At 46.3% G+C, this 18,089-nt stretch overlaps 2 protein-coding genes and 1 non-coding gene across 6 annotated transcripts; 2 read left to right on the top strand and 1 right to left on the bottom strand.

Moving 5' to 3' along the window:
* Nucleotides 1-342: 342 nt before the first annotated feature.
* On the top strand, nt 343-9,913 carry PIN4 (peptidylprolyl cis/trans isomerase, NIMA-interacting 4). 4 transcript variants are annotated; one of them, XM_021680480.2, is made up of 4 exons: nt 343-408; nt 2,969-3,042; nt 8,792-8,911; nt 9,735-9,913. In XM_021680480.2, exons 1-4 carry the CDS (start codon nt 375-377, stop codon nt 9,891-9,893), a joined length of 387 nt encoding a protein of 128 aa, XP_021536155.1. In that variant the 5' UTR covers nt 343-374; the 3' UTR covers nt 9,894-9,913. The 4 variants fall into 4 exon arrangements, with proteins under 4 accessions (XP_021536155.1, XP_021536161.1, XP_044767722.1 ...); XM_021680486.2 differs by having other exon boundaries at nt 8,792-8,904; nt 9,735-9,783; XM_044911787.1 differs by having other exon boundaries at nt 375-409; nt 2,961-3,042.
* A 153-nt stretch (nt 9,914-10,066) lies between these two features.
* Nucleotides 10,067-10,139, top strand: TRNAR-CCU. Its single transcript has one exon. It is a non-coding gene; the product is annotated as a tRNA-Arg (tRNA).
* Nucleotides 10,140-14,364: 4,225 nt separating this feature from the next.
* Nucleotides 14,365-17,754, bottom strand: ERCC6L (ERCC excision repair 6 like, spindle assembly checkpoint helicase). Its single transcript, XM_021680495.1, has one exon. It carries the CDS (start codon nt 17,737-17,739, stop codon nt 14,365-14,367), a length of 3,375 nt encoding a protein of 1,124 aa, XP_021536170.1. The 5' UTR covers nt 17,740-17,754.
* Between the last annotated feature and the right edge of the window lie 335 nt (nt 17,755-18,089).

Genomic DNA, 18,089 nt, shown 5'->3' with positions numbered 1-18,089 from the left:
GGGCCGCGCCATCCACTACGCACGCGTGGAGGAGCCGGGCCGGGAAGCGGGGGAGCACGGGAGCTGGCGCAAATAAGGGCGTGCGACAGAAGAAACAAAAAAACCCGCAAAGGCGGGGTTTCCCGCCCCTGCTCCACCCTTGGCTCCGCCCCCCGAACAGACCCAAACTTCTTATTGGTCAGCCATCTTCGGCTCCATTGGTCTGAGGGCCCAAGGACCGGGTCTGCCCCAGAATATGCCTGCTTCCAGGGCCGGAGCGAAAACGGTCCGTTTCGATGCCGTTTTCAGGCATGTGTTCTGGACATGCCCGTGGGGCCTAACGGGGCTTTGTGCGGCAAACGAAGCCGTTCAGGGGTCTGCAGCAGGTTCGGAAGATGCCGCCCAAGGGAAAAAGTGGCTCGGGGAAAGGTAGAGCGGCCAGAGCAACCAGAGAGAATGGGGTCGGGTGAGGAGCGAGGGGAGGGAGCAGACCGGCGACCCCCGGGGTCCGGGACGGGGGCAGCGGGTGGCCGGTGACTAGAGGATTGACCGGGAAGTGAGAAGTTGGAGACAATCGGGGCAGAATTCTCTGGAAAGCCTTAATTGAAAAAAGCATGGAAATTAGATGGTAGATAGGAGAGGACAGAGGATGAAGAGAACGTTCTGTTTGTTTCTTCAGAATGGGGAAAAGTTGAGAGTGAGGCTGACGTGAAGGATCCAGTAGAGTTAGGGAGGTAAGGGTCCAGAGGAGTGAGATTTGAGAAAATGGGGTCCAGGACAGGTGGAGAAGTTGACCTTTGAATGGGAGAAGGGATACGTTATGCTTAAGGTCATAGGGAAAGAGACGAGGATGGGTGTGATTGTAAAAATCGGGGCCGGAGTGGGGGGTGGGGTTCGTATGATATCATGATTAATGGCCTCAATTTCTTAGTAAAGTAGAAGGCATGGGTAATTTTTAAGACCGAGGGGCAGGGACTGAGTGGGGGTCTTGAGAGTGGTAAAGGTTTGGAGTGGCCATTGGGGGTGATGGGAAAGGGAAGAAAACACTAATAAAAGGATCGGCCCTCAAGGCTAAGAGCCTAAGGTTGGAAGTCCGTGGATCTGTAGAGGACACAATCTACACAGTCATGATTTACCTGGTAACTTGCAACTGGCACAATATAGGCCTGAAAAGAGCTGGGAGGAGCCTTGAGCCAAGGTTGAGGGTGTGTTGGCCAATAATAGAATGGCAAAACAAGGTAATTAAGGGTGCCAGTGGGAACACAAATGATCAAGCATGGGGGCCGGGATCATAGTCTAGGAGAACATAGCAGGATAAAGGTACCGAAGTGGGGAGTGGTTTCCGTGAAGCCAAAGAGCCAGTGTTGTGGGAGTGAGACTTGAGAAGGCGGGAAGAACATGAAGTTGTAGTCCGGCACTGAACTGTTCATTCTCGGTGGCATGGTTCCATCCTGTGCCCTCGGGAGCAGGTGGCCTGGTGTAGAAGGCATGGACGTTCAGGAGGGAGGTCCGGAAGTGTGAAGTTAGGTTGTTGGATGGTTCCTCAGCATAGGTGGTGACGTTGTCCGAGATGACAGCGAGAGTGGGGGTGGAAAGGAATCCTGAAACTGCCGCCAGAGTCCTCAATCAAAGGGAGTGAGGTAGCAGTCAGATGGCGGCATCTGGCAGGGGAGAGGATGAGATGACTGGAAGGCATTGTCCTTCGAGAGTGAACGTACAGCAAACCCACTTAAGAGTTTGGTGTAATAAAACTCCTTGGGCAGTAATATTTTCTTAGGCATTTGGTCATCAGTGTTTTGGGTTTTCAGTTGAGTTGGACATTTACTGAACAACTGTTGTGTGCTAGATACTGTGCCAGGCATTGGAGATACTCAGACAAGTAACATGGAGTCTCTTGATTAAAACATTACGGTGGCTCCTTTTCTAGGATAAATTCCAGGTTCCTCAGCGGGATTCCTAGGCCCTCATGCCCTAACTGTCGGCCCCCTCCCCTGGGCTTACCTCACAACACTCCCACCTCGGATTTGGCTTCATCCATAGTTTCCGACACGTAACACATTATTCCACCACCCTGCAGTGTCTCCTCATCCTTGTCCTTTCTTCATTTGGTCAGCTTCTGCTCATCCAGGAAACCTTCCCTGAGTGGCTAAAATGGCCCTCTGTGCTTCCACAGCCTTCTGTCCGTAGATCGTAGGTCATTCTCCTGAAATGATCTGTTTACATGTCTGTCTTCCCCGGTAGACTATGAGCTCCGTGAAGGAGGGTACCACGGCTTCTTCATCTTTGTATCCCCAGTGTCTGGAACTTACTAGTTATTTAGGAAATCTTTATTGAACTGAACACTTAATCCAGCAATAGTTCTTAGGAACATCAGGCCCTAACAGTAAGTACGCTGCCGTGAACACGGAAGTTGACATAGTGGTAAGATGACGTCATGCTAAATGTAAGCTGCCACCAGTAGTTGTTAATCTGCATGTCAACAGTGTTTCTTAGGAAGGCATCAAGGGGCAATGTCAGAGCCTCCAGGAATTTGGACATGAATGTATTCTTTAGCCAAATACAGGTGGTGGGAAAGTTGATCTTTATGTAAAATACATTCTCAGAGATTTGACTTAACTGGAATGTGAGTACTCAAAGACAGAGTCGCAGTGCTTATTAGACATCTTACAAGAGCTCAGGGGTTTGCTCTTAGAAGGCAGGATTTCAAATTGGGTCCAGAGAATCTGGACCAGGCTCTTGGCGCTCTTGTTCATTCATCGGCACACTCATTCATCTATCCCTTTTCCACAAAGGGTGTCTGTAAGGCACACATTTCTTGTTTTAAGAGAGATGAGCCACAGATGAATTTAGCCTCATGTATTAAGGTGTCTGGCAGAGGGCTCTTTTGAAGCGTGGTGCTGTGACAGAAGGATCAGCTCCCATTGTGTTGGCCCTTTGTGTAAGTATCAAGACGCATTTTAAACGAGTACCTGTGATCTCTTCTCTAAAGGGGGAGCATCCTCTGGGAGTGACAGTTCTGACAAGAAGGCTCAGGGTCCCAAAGGTGGTGGCAATGCAGTAAAGGTGAGTCACTCGTTCCTTTTGTTTTTCATGTTAAATATAAATAACATATGTACACGTGTTATTCTGGTACCCAGGAAAGGAAAAGACCGTATGCTGAACTCATTCTAAGACGCTAGCCTAATATTGATGTAAAATCAAGATAACATAATATTGGAAGATAGGGACCAGTCTCACATATGAAAGGTAGTTCTTTTTAAGTGTTTTCTCAAATGCTTTCTCAAACATCCCGAATTTCTTCATACTTTGTATTGTTTCTTTTTTACTTTTTTAAAAGATTTTATTTATTTATTTGACAGAGAGAGGCACAGCGAGAGAGGGAACACAAGCAGGGGGAGTGGGAGAGGGAGACGCAGGCTTCCCGCGGAGCAGGGAGCCCGATGCGGGGCTCGATCCCAGGACCCCGGGACCATGACCCGAGCCGAAGGCAGACGCTTAACGACTGAGCCACCCAGGCGCCCCTTGTATTGTTTCTTGAAAGGTATGCTTCATACATTTCAAGAAGCGATACAAAGTATGAAGAAAATAAGTAAGTGAATGACCTGTTTCTCAGAAGGAAATGATATTTTATGAAACCAAGGACTTAGGGGCACCTGGGTGGCTCAGGCGGTTAAGCGTCTGCCTTCGTCTCAGGTCATGATCCCAGGGTCCTGGGATCGAGTCCCGCATCGGGCTCCCTGCTCAGCTGGGAGTCTGCTTCTCCCTCTCCCAATCCCCCTGCTTGTGTTCCCTCTCTCGCTGTGTCTCTCTCTCTCTGTCAAATAAATAAATAAAATCCTTAAGGAAAAAAAAAAAAAACCAAGGGCTTAGATAAACAGGCAAAGGCACAGGTCTCCTCAGATAGCTCCCCCACTGGTAAGCTACAGGCCAGGGCCCTGACCGTGAAAACTGGGGTGGGAGACAATCACATAATAATTACTTGACCTCGTCCCAGAGGAGTGTCTGCCCTGGGAAAATACAGTCTGCGGACAACCGTACTGCTCCGTGCTGCGTAACAAGGCAGTTCCACGCTCCGGTCAGGGTATGGGATCCCGTACTTTGACTATTCATTCAATAAGGACTTAGTGACATCTGTCCCTGTGCCAAGCAGTGTACAAAGTTCTGGGTATTTTAAAACACTGGGGGTAAGAGATGGTTTCTCTTGTCACCCGGCAGTTGGAGCAGTTAGGTCAGGAATCCATTTCATTGCTGCATAATGAGTGCAGTAGAGCATTTGCATCCTATAAATCCAGCCAAAAAAAAGAGAGAAAATACAGTGTGAGCCGTTCTACCCAGTTTCCTATTCCGTGAACCAGAGAAACAGTGAGATGGGGCACATGAATCTGCTTTTCCACAGCTGACCTCTGTTCTCGTATGAGCATCCAATTATGTGAAGTGGGGTTCTGGCATCCAAAGATAGGTTTTCATGAAGCATGGTCCCTAAAAACCAACCAAGTACTTCGTCTGCTGTTGAGCTGAAGAAGTGGTCATTGTTGCCACGGCTGGGGAGACAGGCTCTGTTGGGTTTAATGAGGGCTGACATGTTGGTCCCCGGTAGGGCATCTTCATAAGGGATATTGTAGGGTAATTTTGGCCACATGCAGTTTTCACTCTATGTGCTGACTTTTACAAGCATCCAGCCTGAGACTGCTCCACTGCATATGAATTTAAAGAGGCCCCTTGCCCCTTTCTGGGAAAAAATAAGTTCAGTGAGGCTGTGCATGAGGTATGTGGAAAGAAGTGACATGTAATCAGGTAGGAAAGTTGATGAGAGCTAAATTCTCTTGTTAAGCTTTTTCTTTTGAGGCAGTTTTAGACTCTCACTCAGTTGGAAAAAAAACACATGTACTTTTTACCCTGTTTTCCCAATGGTAACATCCTACCTCAGACTCTAGAAGGATAGCACAACCAGGAGATTGACATTGATACAGTAAAGCTACAGAACATTTCCATCACCCCAAGGATCCCTGTGGTGGCCCTTTTATAGCCATGCCCACGTCCCTCCCCTATGTTCCCCCCATCCTTAACCCCTGGCAGCAACTAAACTGTTCTCCATTTCTGTAATTTTATGATTTCAAGAATGTTACATGAACGCAATGATGCAATATGCAACCTTCTGGCTTTTTCCACTGTCAGCATAATTTTCTGGAGATCTCATTCAAGTTGTTTCATGTACCAGTAGTGTGATCCTTTATATGGCTGAGTAGTGTGCCATGGAATGGATGTGCCATATAATGTTTAACTGTTCACCTGCCAGAGGACATCTGGATCGTTTCCAGTGTTTGTAAAGGTCCCAGCAGGGAGGGGACCCTGGAACCCTCCGGCCTTTCAGGGCCTATGCTCCTTCCACACCCTGCCCTTCTGCTTTCAACCCCACTCCTGAGCCCACACCCTGCCCTGTGTCTCTAGAGCTGTCCAGATTCTGAAATCCACCTGCTGACCGTAGCTTCCCTCCTTCCCCTTCATTTCCCGCCTCCCCCGATCTTGTTCTGTTCTTCTCTGCATGCAGACCTCAAGCCCTCGAGCCCACCTGTTCTCCTCACCTTCTCCCAGGCTGTGTGTCTGTTGTCCAAGCCCCGTGTGTCCTGTAAGCTGGAAATTAGATCAGAGAGCTTGACCATTGCGTCTGGGAGCCCCACCTCTTTTTCCTTTTGGTCATCTGCTGCATCCACCTGCTAAACTACAACTCGGGATCAGTCCAGTGGTCTACTTCCTTTACGTTTAAACCCAGAGATGCTGGGCCCTGAACGGAGAGTCACACGGCCTCGGGAATTGGGACCACTAATTAGTGGTCTCTAACCTTAGCTAGGCCCTCAGCACTGTGCTGCAATCCTCTGCCACTCACCTGCCTCCACCCACCACCCTGCTCTAGTCAGTCAGCAGGTAACTTCATCCAGTGGTTCTCAACCCTGGTGTACGTCGGATTCCTGTAGACACCTTCTAAAACTACCAATGCCCAGGGTCCCACCCCGGACCAAGTGCCTCAGCATCTCCAGGTGGTGGGGCCTGGACCTTGATGGATTTTTTTAGCAGCACTGAGGGATGGTTCCGATGTGCTGCCGGGGTTGAGAAACACTGATCCAGTCTCACAGGATTGGTGTGAGGATTTCACTCGAGAACGCATGGAAAGTGCTTTGCACAGTACCTAGCAAATACTAGCTTTTAAATATTGCTAAATTTTCACACGAAAATGGAAACCAGACCTATCGTCAGGAGCTCACTGGCTTTCCAGCCCCCTGCCAACAAAGTTCTCTTCACCCACACCTCCCTCCTCTGTCTTCTAAGGCCAACGAATTTTTCAAGCAGTGCTCTCGGTGCCACGCCTGGCTCCTTCATTAGCTCCACGCTCTTTCGTTGCTCTGTCTTCAGCCTTTCCAAACTCTTTACTGCGTCTTTCCCTTCGTTCTGAGATTATGCCCAGGGACCTTTAAAATAGATACGTGTCTGGGACCTTTTTCTTCTAAGAGCTCTTTCTCCTTTTCTGACTCAGCTGGGGGGAGTACCCCCCTCCCCCACCTCCCATTACTTCCTTCATCTGCCCACCACAGTCTGGCTTCTGCACTTTCTGCTCTTCTGAAACTGCTTTTGCTAAGGTCATTGATCACCCAGTGCTAAATTGATGTATTTCTTCCCTGATCACTCTGCAACATTTAAGCCTGTTGACCATTTCCTTCTTGAAACTCTTTTGCAGGGCGCCTGGGTCGCTCAGTCAGGGAAGTGTCTGCCTTCGGCTCAGGTCAGGATCCCGGGGTCCTGGGATCGAGCCCCACATCGGGCTCCTTGTTCAGCAGGGAACCTGCTTCTCCCTCCCCCTCTGCCTGCCACTGCCCCCTGCTTGTGCTCTCTCATGCTCTCTTTCTCTCTCTTTCTTTCAAATAAATAAATAAAATCTTAAAAAGAGAGAAAGAAAGAAAGGGAAGGAAGAAAGAAGGAAGGAAAGAGAGAAAGGAAGGAAAGAAAAGGAAGGAGAGAAAGGAAAGAAGGAAGGAAGGAAAGAAAGAGACAAAGAAAAGAAAGAAAGAAACTGTCTTTTGTCTTGGTTTTTGTTAACACGCCTTTCTCTCCTACCCATCTGGCCTTTCCTTTGTGCTCTGCTTATTGAGCGTCTCTTTTTGCTTATGGCTTAAATGTCCATATTCTCCAAGGATGTCTTTAGCCTGCGTTTCTCCTCATTCTGTGTAGCCTCCCTGAGTCATCTCCTCACCTCCCGTGGTGTCAGCTTACTACCTCCACACTGAGCACTCCCAAATCCTCTCGAAGATGCCGTCCTCCCCAGTTGCCGGTCAGTCAGTCACATTGCAGATCCTGCAGGTACTACAGACTCGTGTCTAACCTGTCAGGCTGTCCAGACCAGAATACTTGTTTATTCATTTGTAAAGTGTTCGGTGGGATCCCCTTTCTGTGAGCACAAATGCTGTAATTCATTTCACAGCAATTGAACCAACCAGAAGGTTGCTTTGCGAGTGTGGAATCCTAAAGAGGGAGGCATTCTTGAAGCAGTTGTAGCTAGGCCAAGCTGAGGGCTGATGAACCATCCTTGTTTCCCAACATGTATCTTGCTAGTGTCCGGACTGTTTGTCCCTGTCTTCCCTGGACAGCGCTGGACACATTCTATAAAAGTCTGCCTCTCTGAGCCCTGCCTTTTGACAGATTCTTTCCTTTGCTGTGTTCCTATCTCCTGTGTAGTTCCTCCGGTCAGGAAGTTATTCCTGTGGGCCTAGAATCCCCTTGCCCCTAATTTTAGGAGTCGAACCCTGAGGCCAACCTTGATTTGCTTGTCTCTGCATTTATAAGGGAGACTTTGGCCCCCATCCCAGTGTGTCATTTACAATAGGAAACCATGGATTGTTGAATGAGAAATTGGGAATCCTGCAGAACAGCTCCCTTGACAAAATCATTTTTAAAGATAGAGTGATTTGTGGGGCGCCTGGGTGGCTCAGTTGTTAAGCGTCTGCCTTCGGCTCGGGTCATGATCCCAGGGTCCTGGGATCGAGCCCCGCATCGGGCTCCCTGCTCCGCGGGAAGCCTGCTTCTCCCTCTCCCACTCCCCCTGCTTGTGCTCTCTCTCTCGCTGTGTCTCTCTCTGTCAAATAAATAAATAAAATCTTTAAAAAAAAAAGATAGAGTGATTTGTTTTTTAAAAAAAGCAACATGGCTTTATGTAAACATAGGTCAAATTTGAGTACTTCTGTAGGGTTGAGTATTCTTAATCAACATACGATACTTTTTGAAAGTGCCGAATTGTGAGGAGGCCTCTTGCGGTAAAAAAGGATTTCCTAGTGGGTTTTTTAGTATCTTCCCCACTCTGATAAAGTAACGGCTAACCTTTATTGAGTACTAACTGCGTTATCTTAGTCTTCACAACCCTATGAGAACACGTAGGTACTATTATTATCTCAGGGCACAGATGGGAAAACACGTGGAGGTTTAAGAAGATGCCTACGATCATACAGCAGAGCTGGGATTTGACTCGAGGGCCCAAGCTTTTCAACCATTATGTCTCCTCTTCCTGTTAACCAGTGAAGTATATGGTAAAGATGGGAGCTTCCCCCAGCCCGATTCCCATTTGCCATCTCAATCAGCGTTCCGAGATAGTGTCTTGACAAGGGAAATGGGTTTGTGGCCATTGCCCAACTGAGCAGACTTCCAGGATTTTCTGCTGCCATGAACCTAATGTGTGTTTTCACTAAGGGGTAATCCAGACATGAGTGCTGTGAAAAAGGGGATCATTTGGCTCTCCCAGATACTATGTGACCATACTTTTTCCTTGCAGGTCAGACACATTCTGTGTGAAAAACATGGGAAAATCATGGAAGCCATGGAAAAGTTGAAGTCTGGAATGAGATTCAATGAAGTGGCCACACAGTATAGTGAAGATAAAGCCAGGCAAGGGGTATGGTGCTGTTGTCATTTGAAACGATCTCTCCCCGGGCTCCTGGGTGGTACAATTGGTGAAGTGTCCGACTCTTGGTTTCGGCTCAGGTCATGATCTCGGGGTCCTGGGATCGAGTCCCGTGTTGGGCTCCATGCTCAGTGCAAAGTCTGCTTGAGATTCTCCCTCTCCCTCTGCTCCTCCTACTTGTGCTCTCTCTCTCTCTCAGATAAACAAACCTTAAAAAAAAAAAAAAAAAAGATCTGGGGCGCCTGGGTGGCTCAGTCGGGTAAGCGGCTGCTTTCGGCTCAGGTCATGACCCCAGGGTCCTGGGATCGAGCCCCGCATCGGGCTCCCTGCTCAGCGGGAAGTCTGCTTCTCCCTCTCCCACTCCCCCTGCTTGTGTTCCTTCTCTCGCTGTGTCTCTCTCTGTCAAATAAATAAATCTTTAAAAAAAAAAAAAAAGATCTCTTCCCCATGGAGGACACACAGCAGTAGGGATTATTTCTACGTTCCGCCATTAAGTTTAGCCATATCTTGGCATAAAGATCTTAAAAGCAGAAATGTCCAACTTGTGAACAGTTGCATACAGGTCACCTGTGTCTAAAACTAGGCGTTACCAAACTGGCACAGCTAACAGACACCTGGCAACATTGTGAGTGTGTATGTGTTCGGTCCAGGGTTGGAGCTCTTCCACCCATCTGTCGTTGGTGAGCCCACTTCTTTGCAGTCCGGCTGAATGAACCTAAGAACCTGAGCGTCTGTGTTGGGAAGTTCCCAAGCTACACTAGAACTGTTTCCTCTTCAGGGCCACCTGACATCGCGTATCTTTTGGGTTTTTCAGGGCGACTTGGGTTGGATGACCAGAGGTTCCATGGTGGGACCATTTCAGGAAGCAGCATTTGCCTTGCCTGTGAGTGGGCTGGATAAGCCTGTGTTTACAGACCCTCCGGTTAAGACAAAATTTGGGTATCATATTATTATGGTTGAAGGGAGAAAATAAAGTTGTATGAAAGACTGAATATGTTTTATACGTTCTGCTTGCTTCTTTAAAAGGTGTTGAGTAATCCTGTATGTTATGAACTCTGTCGTTATGGGTTTGTAGGCACAAAACGAAGTGGAGAAAGGTTGGCGTACACTGTAGCAGGTGTTCTCACAGGTAAGTCAAGCAGGGGCGCCCGGCTGGCTCAGTCGGTAGAGCGTGCGACTCCTGATCGCAGGGTTGTGAGTTCGAGCCCCACATTGGGCATAGAGTACTTAATAATTAAAAGAAAAAAATGAGTCAAGCAGACTCCTTTTAACCTGAGTCTCTTCCCTCCCAGAACCACTCTCTCTAATTCTCAGCATATCCCATAAGTTAATTTAAAAACCATCTCCAGGGGCGCCTGGGTGGCTCAGTCGTTAAGCGTCTGCCTTCAGCTCAGGTCATGATCTCAGGGTCCTGGGATCGAGTCCCGCATCGGGCTCCCTGCTCAGCGGGAAGCCTGCTTTTCCCTCTCCCACTCCCCCTGCTTGTGTTCCCTTTCTCGCTGTGTCTCTCTCTGTCAAATAAATAAATAAAATCTTTTAAAAAAATAAAAAAATAAAAACCATCTCCAGGGGAGCCAAATACTAGTTCACACTATTCACACATTGAGTTGGACATCAAATAGATGGATTAGAATATGAAAATCATAAAATAAGTTCCTAGGCAACACTTGTTTTGTTAGCTAATTTGGATTTGCCAGGACAGTGATTAGCTCCATTGTCTTAATACCATACACTATATAATGGCCATTCAACATGAACTCTTTTGTTTAATTTTTTTTAAGATTTTATTTGTTTATTTGAGAGCGAGAGCACATAAGCAGGGGGGAGAGGAAGAAGATGGCTCCCTGCTGAGCTGGGAGCCCGACATGGGGCTCCATCCCAGGACCCCGGGACCATGACCTGAGCCAAAGGCAGACGCTTAACCGACTGAGCCACCCAGGCGCCCCCTGAACTCTTTCTAATGAACTTTTTAAGAATTTTTTTATTTAAATTCGATTTAGTTAACATATAGTGTATTATTAGTCTCAGCGGTAGAATTTAGTGACTGACTCATCAGTTGCATATAACACCCAGTGCTCATTCTATAAAGTGCCTTCCTTAATGCCCATCACCAGTTATCCCATTCCCCCACTCACCTCCCCTCCAGCAACCCTCAGTTTGTTTCCTGTAGTTAAGACTCTCTTATGGTTTGCCTCCCTGTTTTTATTTTTCCTTCCCTTCCCCTGTGTTTCTTAAATTCCACATAGGAGTGAAATCAGTATGAACTCTTATTATTTTTTTTTTTTTAAATTTTTTTTTTTTTTTTTTTAAAGATTTTATTTATTTATTTGACAGAGAAAAACACAACGAGAGAGGGAACACAAACGGGGAGTGGGAGAGGGAGAAGCAGACTCCCTGCCGAGCAGGGAGCCCGATGCGGGACTCGATCCCGGGACTCCAGGATCATGACCTGAGCTGAAGGCAGTCGCCTAACCAACTGAGCCACCCAGGCGCCCAGTATGAACTCTTTTTAAATAAACCTTTCTTGGAGGAAAAAAGGCAATCAGTTCTTTTTTTTTTTTTTTTTTAAAGATTTTATTTATTTATTCATGAGAGATAGAGAGAGGCAGAGGCAGAGGGAGAAGCAGGCTCCCCGCGGAGCAGGGAGCCCGATGCGGGACTCGATCCCAGGACCCTGGGATCATGACCTGAGCTGAAGGCAGACGTTTAACCGACTGAGCCACCCAGGCGTCCCAAGGCAATCAGTTCTTTTACCAATTGTTTGTATTAGACTAAGCAGCCAGTGTTCTGTGTATCTGCACTTTAAAATTTTACAGTGCCATATTTATGACCTATTCGACAAGGAATATTTTAAGTACTAGACTGCTTCAAAAATAAAATTTTGCCAGGGGTGCCTGGGTGGCACAGTTGGTTAAGCGTCCAGCTCCTGATCTTAGCTCAGGTCTTGATCTCAGGGTCCTGAGTTCAAGCCCTGCGTCAGGTTCCACACTAGCCTGCCTTAAAAAAAAAAAGTTTTTAAATAAAACTTGGCCAATACAACCATGTGATTCTTAACAGTGATTCTTTTAACACCCTGTCTTCTCACTCAGCTGCATTTGACATGTAAGTTTCTTATTTTAGAGGAGTTTCTGGGCATCTCCAGCAGGTTATGCCTTCATGAGATTTTCCCCACTGAGCAGACTAATGAACGGGTGCCCCAGTCCCTAAGTACAGATATATCAGTATGATATTGAGAGATGTTCAAAATAGTAGGCATAGGATGAAACTATTTTAAAAACCCCATTCCAAACTGTGTCTCTCGGGACGCCTGAGGGGCTCCGTCGGTTAGGCATCTGCCTTCGGCTCAGGTCATGATCCCAGTGCCCTGGGGTCGAGCCCCACATCGGGCTCCCTGCTCAACGGGAAGCCTGCTTCTCCCTCTCCCTCTCCCTCTCCCTCTGCCTGCCACTCCTGCTTGTACTCTCTGTCAAATAATTAAGTAAAATCTTTTAAAAAAATAAATGAATAAAGTAAAATACGTAGGATTACAAAGGATACCAATTATACTGAAACAGTAATCAAAACACAGTTGACCCTTGAACAACACAGATTTGAACTGTGGGTCCACTTATACAGATTTTTTTTTTTTGGTCAACAGTATAGTACTATAAACGTATTTTCCTTACGACTTTCTTAACTTTTTCTCTAGCTTACTTTATTGTGGGAGTACAGTATATAATACAGATAACATGAAAAATATGCTAATCAACTGTTTATGTTATCAGTAAGGCTTCCAGTCAACAGTAGGCTATTAGTATTTATTCTTGAGGAGTCAAAAGTTGTATGTAGATTTTCGACTGTGTGGGGAAGTTGGTACCCGACTCCCACATTGTTCAAGGGTGAACTAGGTTTTAAACTGTTTTATATACAATTCATATATTTATTTATTTGAAGATTTTATTTATTTGACAGAGAGAGAGAGCCAGAGAGCACAGCGAGGGGGAATGGCAGAGGGAGGAGAAGCAGACTCCCCGCCGAGCAGGGAGCCCGACGTGGGACTCGATCCCAGGACCCCAGGATCATGACCTGAGCCGAAGGCAGACGCTTAACCGACTGAGCCACCCAAGCTCCCCCAATTGATATATTTAAATTATATATATTACACATTTTCTTGAATTCTGTGTGCTGTTCTAGCACATTACTGAACCTGAAGGTACAGTCATGGGAGTCCTCAATTTGTAGCCACGTTGGACAGAAGTGTGGATGACAGGGGTACCCAGTACCAGCAACTGGCATCGAAAGCAAGGGCAGTTTTACAGGAGTGAGCCCTTAAACTTGGGGAGTCTGACCCTAACTCCAGGTAGTGTCAGAACTGAGTTGAACTGTAGGACACCCAGTGACTCTGCGGAGAACCGGAGGGCTGTTTGGTCTGGAAAACCTCCACAGATTTGGGGTCCGAAGGGTTGTCAGTAAAAACGGCTCAGTACATTCAGTGCAGTAAAGACAGTTTATTATAATAAGGTTTCACTAGGTAACACATGGTTTAAAAAAATCCATTTCACCCCTTACTATGTGATCTTGGGCAGGTCATAGTTCCCTCAACTAAAACAATGTAAATGCCACCGTCAACCTCAAAGGACTATGGTGAGGATTAAACAAGAAACCTATGTAGAGTACCCAGGACACAGTAGGTACTCCATAAATGCTAGTTCCCTGTCACAAGTACAGAGTGCTATACTGCACTTGAAGTTTCTGAGGGGCAACCAAACTCCTTTTCAGTCCGCCACCCAAAGACAACGTGCTAGCCTGTGTCAGAACGCAGCTGGTGGTGAGTGAAGAATGGCAAATGGACTCCGGAGTAGGGCACCAGCAATAACAAGGCCTAGCCCCAGGGACCTGATCCCAGCCTTCTGCTGTACGTAGTAAGCTGAGGGCATACAGTAGCATGGGAATAAGCAAGTCTTAGATTTAGAATTCTAATAAGCTCCTGCTTAATTAAACTCAGGAGCTTCTGTATGCATTTGCTAGTATCATCTCAGCAAAAGAAAGTGAATGGAAAAGGAAACCCTTGAGAAAAGTAACTTTACTATTCTTACCTGGACGGTGATAGACCGAAGGAATCACTTCCAGAATAAAAATAAGGATAGCCAGATAACTTTACAGAAACTTTCCTAGATATGACAGTTAAGTGTATAGAGTTTGCCTAAAAGAAAAAGGTTAAGACTATTCAAGGAAAGCAGTATTAACCTAGTGTTCAGAATACCAGAATATATGTATGGAGGAGGGGGGTAGGAAGGAGTACGGGGTAAAGGCCGAATGTCCAAAACAGTTGAAAACAAACCCTTGCTTTCTGAGAGCTCTCTCACCTCAAGCCTAAATGCTTCATGCTCCCCCAGAACCCAATTACAGGAATGAATGCATTCACACTCGGCGTTTCACTTTTAACCAACACACAGGTTAGAGTCTCAAGTTTTATTAAGCTGCTTATACAAACTTAAAGTCATGAGCATGACTTCAGGGTCGGCGCTTTTTATGTCAAGCGCTTTCACTAAGCAGTTTAAGGCCTCCTGTATTTGCCCACGCTCTTTCAGTTCCTTCCCACAACTTACAAGAGTCTCATAGTCAGTCACAGCTTCCGCTGCCTCCTCCTGGGGATACTCAACCAACTGTCTGCCAGACAAAGGCTCAGGGTCCCCGGGAGGGGCCTCCGGAGCCAGAGCCGGAGCCCCAGGCCCAGTTAACCGGCTGGCCTCATTTTCTGAAGGCAGCGTTCCGCCAGGAGGCTCGTCTGTGCTCTCTGAGGCTTCACTACCGCTCTCCTCTGCTCCTTCCTCCAGATCATCTGCCTCAACCTCTGCTTCACTGCTCTGGTCAGGTCTTTCCTCCATATCCTCCACGTGGTCTAAAACCACGTTGATGAGAGACCTCCTAGAAGCCAGGGATCTTCTAGGGTGGGCGGACTTATTTATACTATCAGGGATGTTCAGTGACAAGAACCTTCCCGGCGGACTGATGTCACTTTTGGGAGTTGAAGCATCAAACTGTTTCACAGGTAAGAACTGAAAGGGAGAGGTGGTAAGCGGATCTGTGCTTGAAGTATCTTTAAAAGTATCGTCTTCATCTTCACCATCTGAAACGATCCTTCTGGCTTTCCTTCTGCCTTTCACATTCCCGACTACTTCTTCTGGCTCATCGTTGGTCTCCGAAAGATCCACACTGAGACATGCCTTGTCACGCTCAAGCTCTGCCTGAGAATTAGCTGTAGAACCACACAAGCTCTTTTCATTCTCAACGTGCTGCAAAGACTGCCTGGAAAGATTTTGTCCATTGTCTGCAGAGTCTTCCAAGAAAAGATTGAAATCACAGGCATACTGTGATGAGGAGGCTAAATGTTCCTCCTCCGACTTGGCCTCATTTGCTTGAGCATCCTGCAGTGCACTGTGGGATGCTGACAAGTCGTCATTGGCTATTTTAATTACAAATGCATTCGATTCTGTATTTTGATTTTCACTGGTCATGGGACTAATGGGCCAGGGATTGCAGTGAGGTAACATCTCATCATCCTTTGGTTGCTCTGGATTCGGCCCAAGATCAGCTCTGAGTGCTTTGCTAGGCAAATAGTTAAAATCTCCCAGAGGGTTCTCTTGCAGTGTCCCCTGCGTGGGCCCCTCTCGCAATGCCTCTTTTTGTAGAGCCATTCCCAACGAGTCGGTCCAGATTTCATCTACACTCCCACACCCCTCAGGTAAAGTAGCTACAGAATCGGCATCAGATGTACTTCCGGGTGGGTGACGACTACCGTCTTGTGAGACGGTAACATTCATCTTTATATTGGAGACATCTTGATTCTCACTCTCTTCGGGCAGATCATCAATGATTACACTCGCCATTTGGGAACTGATTTCTTCTTCCTGGGTATGATAAGTAGGTAGAAGTGGGGAGGGTCGAGGCTGTGGTTTATTCAGGTCAGGGCATTTCTTCTTCGTTTGAGAAGGAAAGTGGGGTTCTCTCAGCCAGATCCCCTCATTTCCAGCTCTTTGTCTTTCCACTAAGAGCTCTGTATTTTGAGACTCTAATTCAACAAGGAATTGAGCTTTCTGAACCCTCTGTTGAATATAGTGGGATTCTTCGATCACATCGAGCTCTTCTTTCACGGAGAGATCACGTGTGTACATCAAGTCATGGTCTGAGATTCCAGCTATCCCCAAAGAGTGCAGGTAGGCAATATGTTCATCTAGTATTTTATCAGATCTCCTCTGGGCAGCATGCAAAGACTGAAGCTGTAGCTGGGTTGCAGAGTGCTGAAAATCCTCAATTGTAAAGAGCTCTCTTAATTCTTGTTTTGTAAAATATCGGAAAGGGTTCTTCTTATCGCCCGTAGTTTGTCTTATTAGTGAGTCCTTGAAAACCTGTCTTCTGTATATTTTTTCCTCTACAGTCCCACAAGTAATCAGCCTATAAACTACAACATTTTCCTTCTGGCCAATTCGGTAAACTCTATCCACGGCTTGAGCATCAGTCGCAGGATTCCAGCTAGGGTCAAAAATGACCACTCTAGTGGCTGCAGTCAATGTTAAGCCAACACCACCTACTTGAGTGGTAAGCAGAAAAACAGAGTACTCTCTATTTTGCTGGAATAAGTTAATTCTTTTTTCTCGTTCCACAAGATGAGTAACTGTTCCATCAATTCGCAGTATCTTAAAGTGCCGATTCTTTAGGAGGTGTTCGATGATGTTTAGAATTTGTCTTGACTGGGAAAACACCAGAGTTTGATGCCCTTCATCTCGCAGTCTCTTCAGCAGCTCTATCAGAAATATCATTTTTCCAGATTCTTCCATCAGTGTATCATCAGTGATCTGATCAATATGGTCCCCATCTGAGGAATCTTCCCCTTCATTCTCACCTTGAACAGAGAATTTTACAGACCCTAAGTTTAACAAATGACAAGCCCGTGCAGACAGCAGCCTAGGATGATCACACAGCTTCTTTAAGACACCTAGCTCAGCCAGAGGTGAGCGTGTCTCCATTAACAACTCCTTGATGTGATCTAGAGACACGAATTTCCTGTATATTTCTTCTTGTAAAGGCATGAGACGTATCCAAATAATTAAATCATTTTTCCTGGAAAGGGAAGGCATTTCACAAATGGCATCAACATCTGGATTCTTTTCACTAAGTCTGACCTCTGGGGTGCTTGCCTTTTTCTTTTGTACCTCTTCTTTAGTCCTCCTGAGAAAATAGGGTTTTATGATTGCCATCAAGTTTTCAGATATTTTAAATCCTAAGGCTTTTTCCCCTGGGGTAGCATCCTTCTCTCTTGCTCTCGTAATAGGATTTTCATACTCCATCTTAAAAGTTTTTAATGTTCCTAGCAGGGACCCTTGACAAGCAAAATCAAACAGGGACCACAGTTCTCGTAAATTATTCTGGATCGGGGTTCCTGTGAGGAGGATGCGATTCCTGGCAGGGACAGCGCGAGCACATATTGCTGACTTAGTGGATGAGGTTTTTATTTTATGTGCTTCATCAAGAATGACATAGTCCCACACAAACTCTTGGCCGTTCAAGCTTGAAAGTTGCTGCCAATTATTGATTAACATTTGGTATGTGGTGATGATGACGCCATTCCTTTGCTGAATCCGACTGAGGTTCCTGGTACGTTCATCCTTACTCGGACCATGAAAGGTTTTGACTCTCATTCCTGGGGTCCACTTAACAAATTCTTTTGTCCATGTGCTAATGAGATTGGTCGGCATGATCAGCAGCACATGATTCACAAGTGTAGCATCAAACATACCAGAAAGGAAAGCGATGATTTGAACAGTCTTCCCTAATCCCATATCATCTGCCAAGATGCCACCTTTTCTTCCATCCCTGTATAGGCTATAGAGGAAAGCGACACCTTCCTTCTGGTGCTCAAATAGTTGGTTGTGCAGGTCTCGATAAAGCAGCAGGCCAGAGTTGCACACATCTGTGAATTCATCATCTCCATGTTCTGCCAACTCCTCCAAGGCTTCCTGTATTTTTTGGATTCGGCTCATCACCTTTTCATTGGGAAAAATGTCCTTTGCCAAATTGAAAAGTTTAAACGCTTCTTCCAGATCCCCATTCTTAGTTGCTTCTTTGGCCTCTTTCACATATCTGTTAAAAAAAAAAAAAAAAGAAAGAAAGAAAAGGGTAAAAAAGACAT

The sequence above is a fragment of the Neomonachus schauinslandi genome, chromosome X, assembly GCF_002201575.2.
Source record: "Neomonachus schauinslandi chromosome X, ASM220157v2, whole genome shotgun sequence".
Taxonomy (NCBI): domain Eukaryota; kingdom Metazoa; phylum Chordata; class Mammalia; order Carnivora; family Phocidae; genus Neomonachus; species Neomonachus schauinslandi.
The sequence above is the reverse complement of the archived record's forward strand: the minus strand, read 5'-3'. Positions and strand labels throughout refer to the sequence as shown.

Coding starts and splice junctions, on each gene's coding strand:
- PIN4 (XM_044911787.1), top strand. CDS start 375: ATGCCGCCCAAGGGAAAAAGTGGCTCGGGGAAAGG. Junction 410..2,960: donor AAAAGTGGCTCGGGGAAAGG/TAGAGCGGCCAG, acceptor CTGTGATCTCTT/CTCTAAAGGGGGAGCATCCT. Junction 3,043..8,791: donor GTGGTGGCAATGCAGTAAAG/GTGAGTCACTCG, acceptor TTTTCCTTGCAG/GTCAGACACATTCTGTGTGA.
- ERCC6L (XM_021680495.1), bottom strand. CDS start 17,739: ATGGGATTAGGGAAGACTGTTCAAATCATCGCTTTCCTTTCTGGTATG.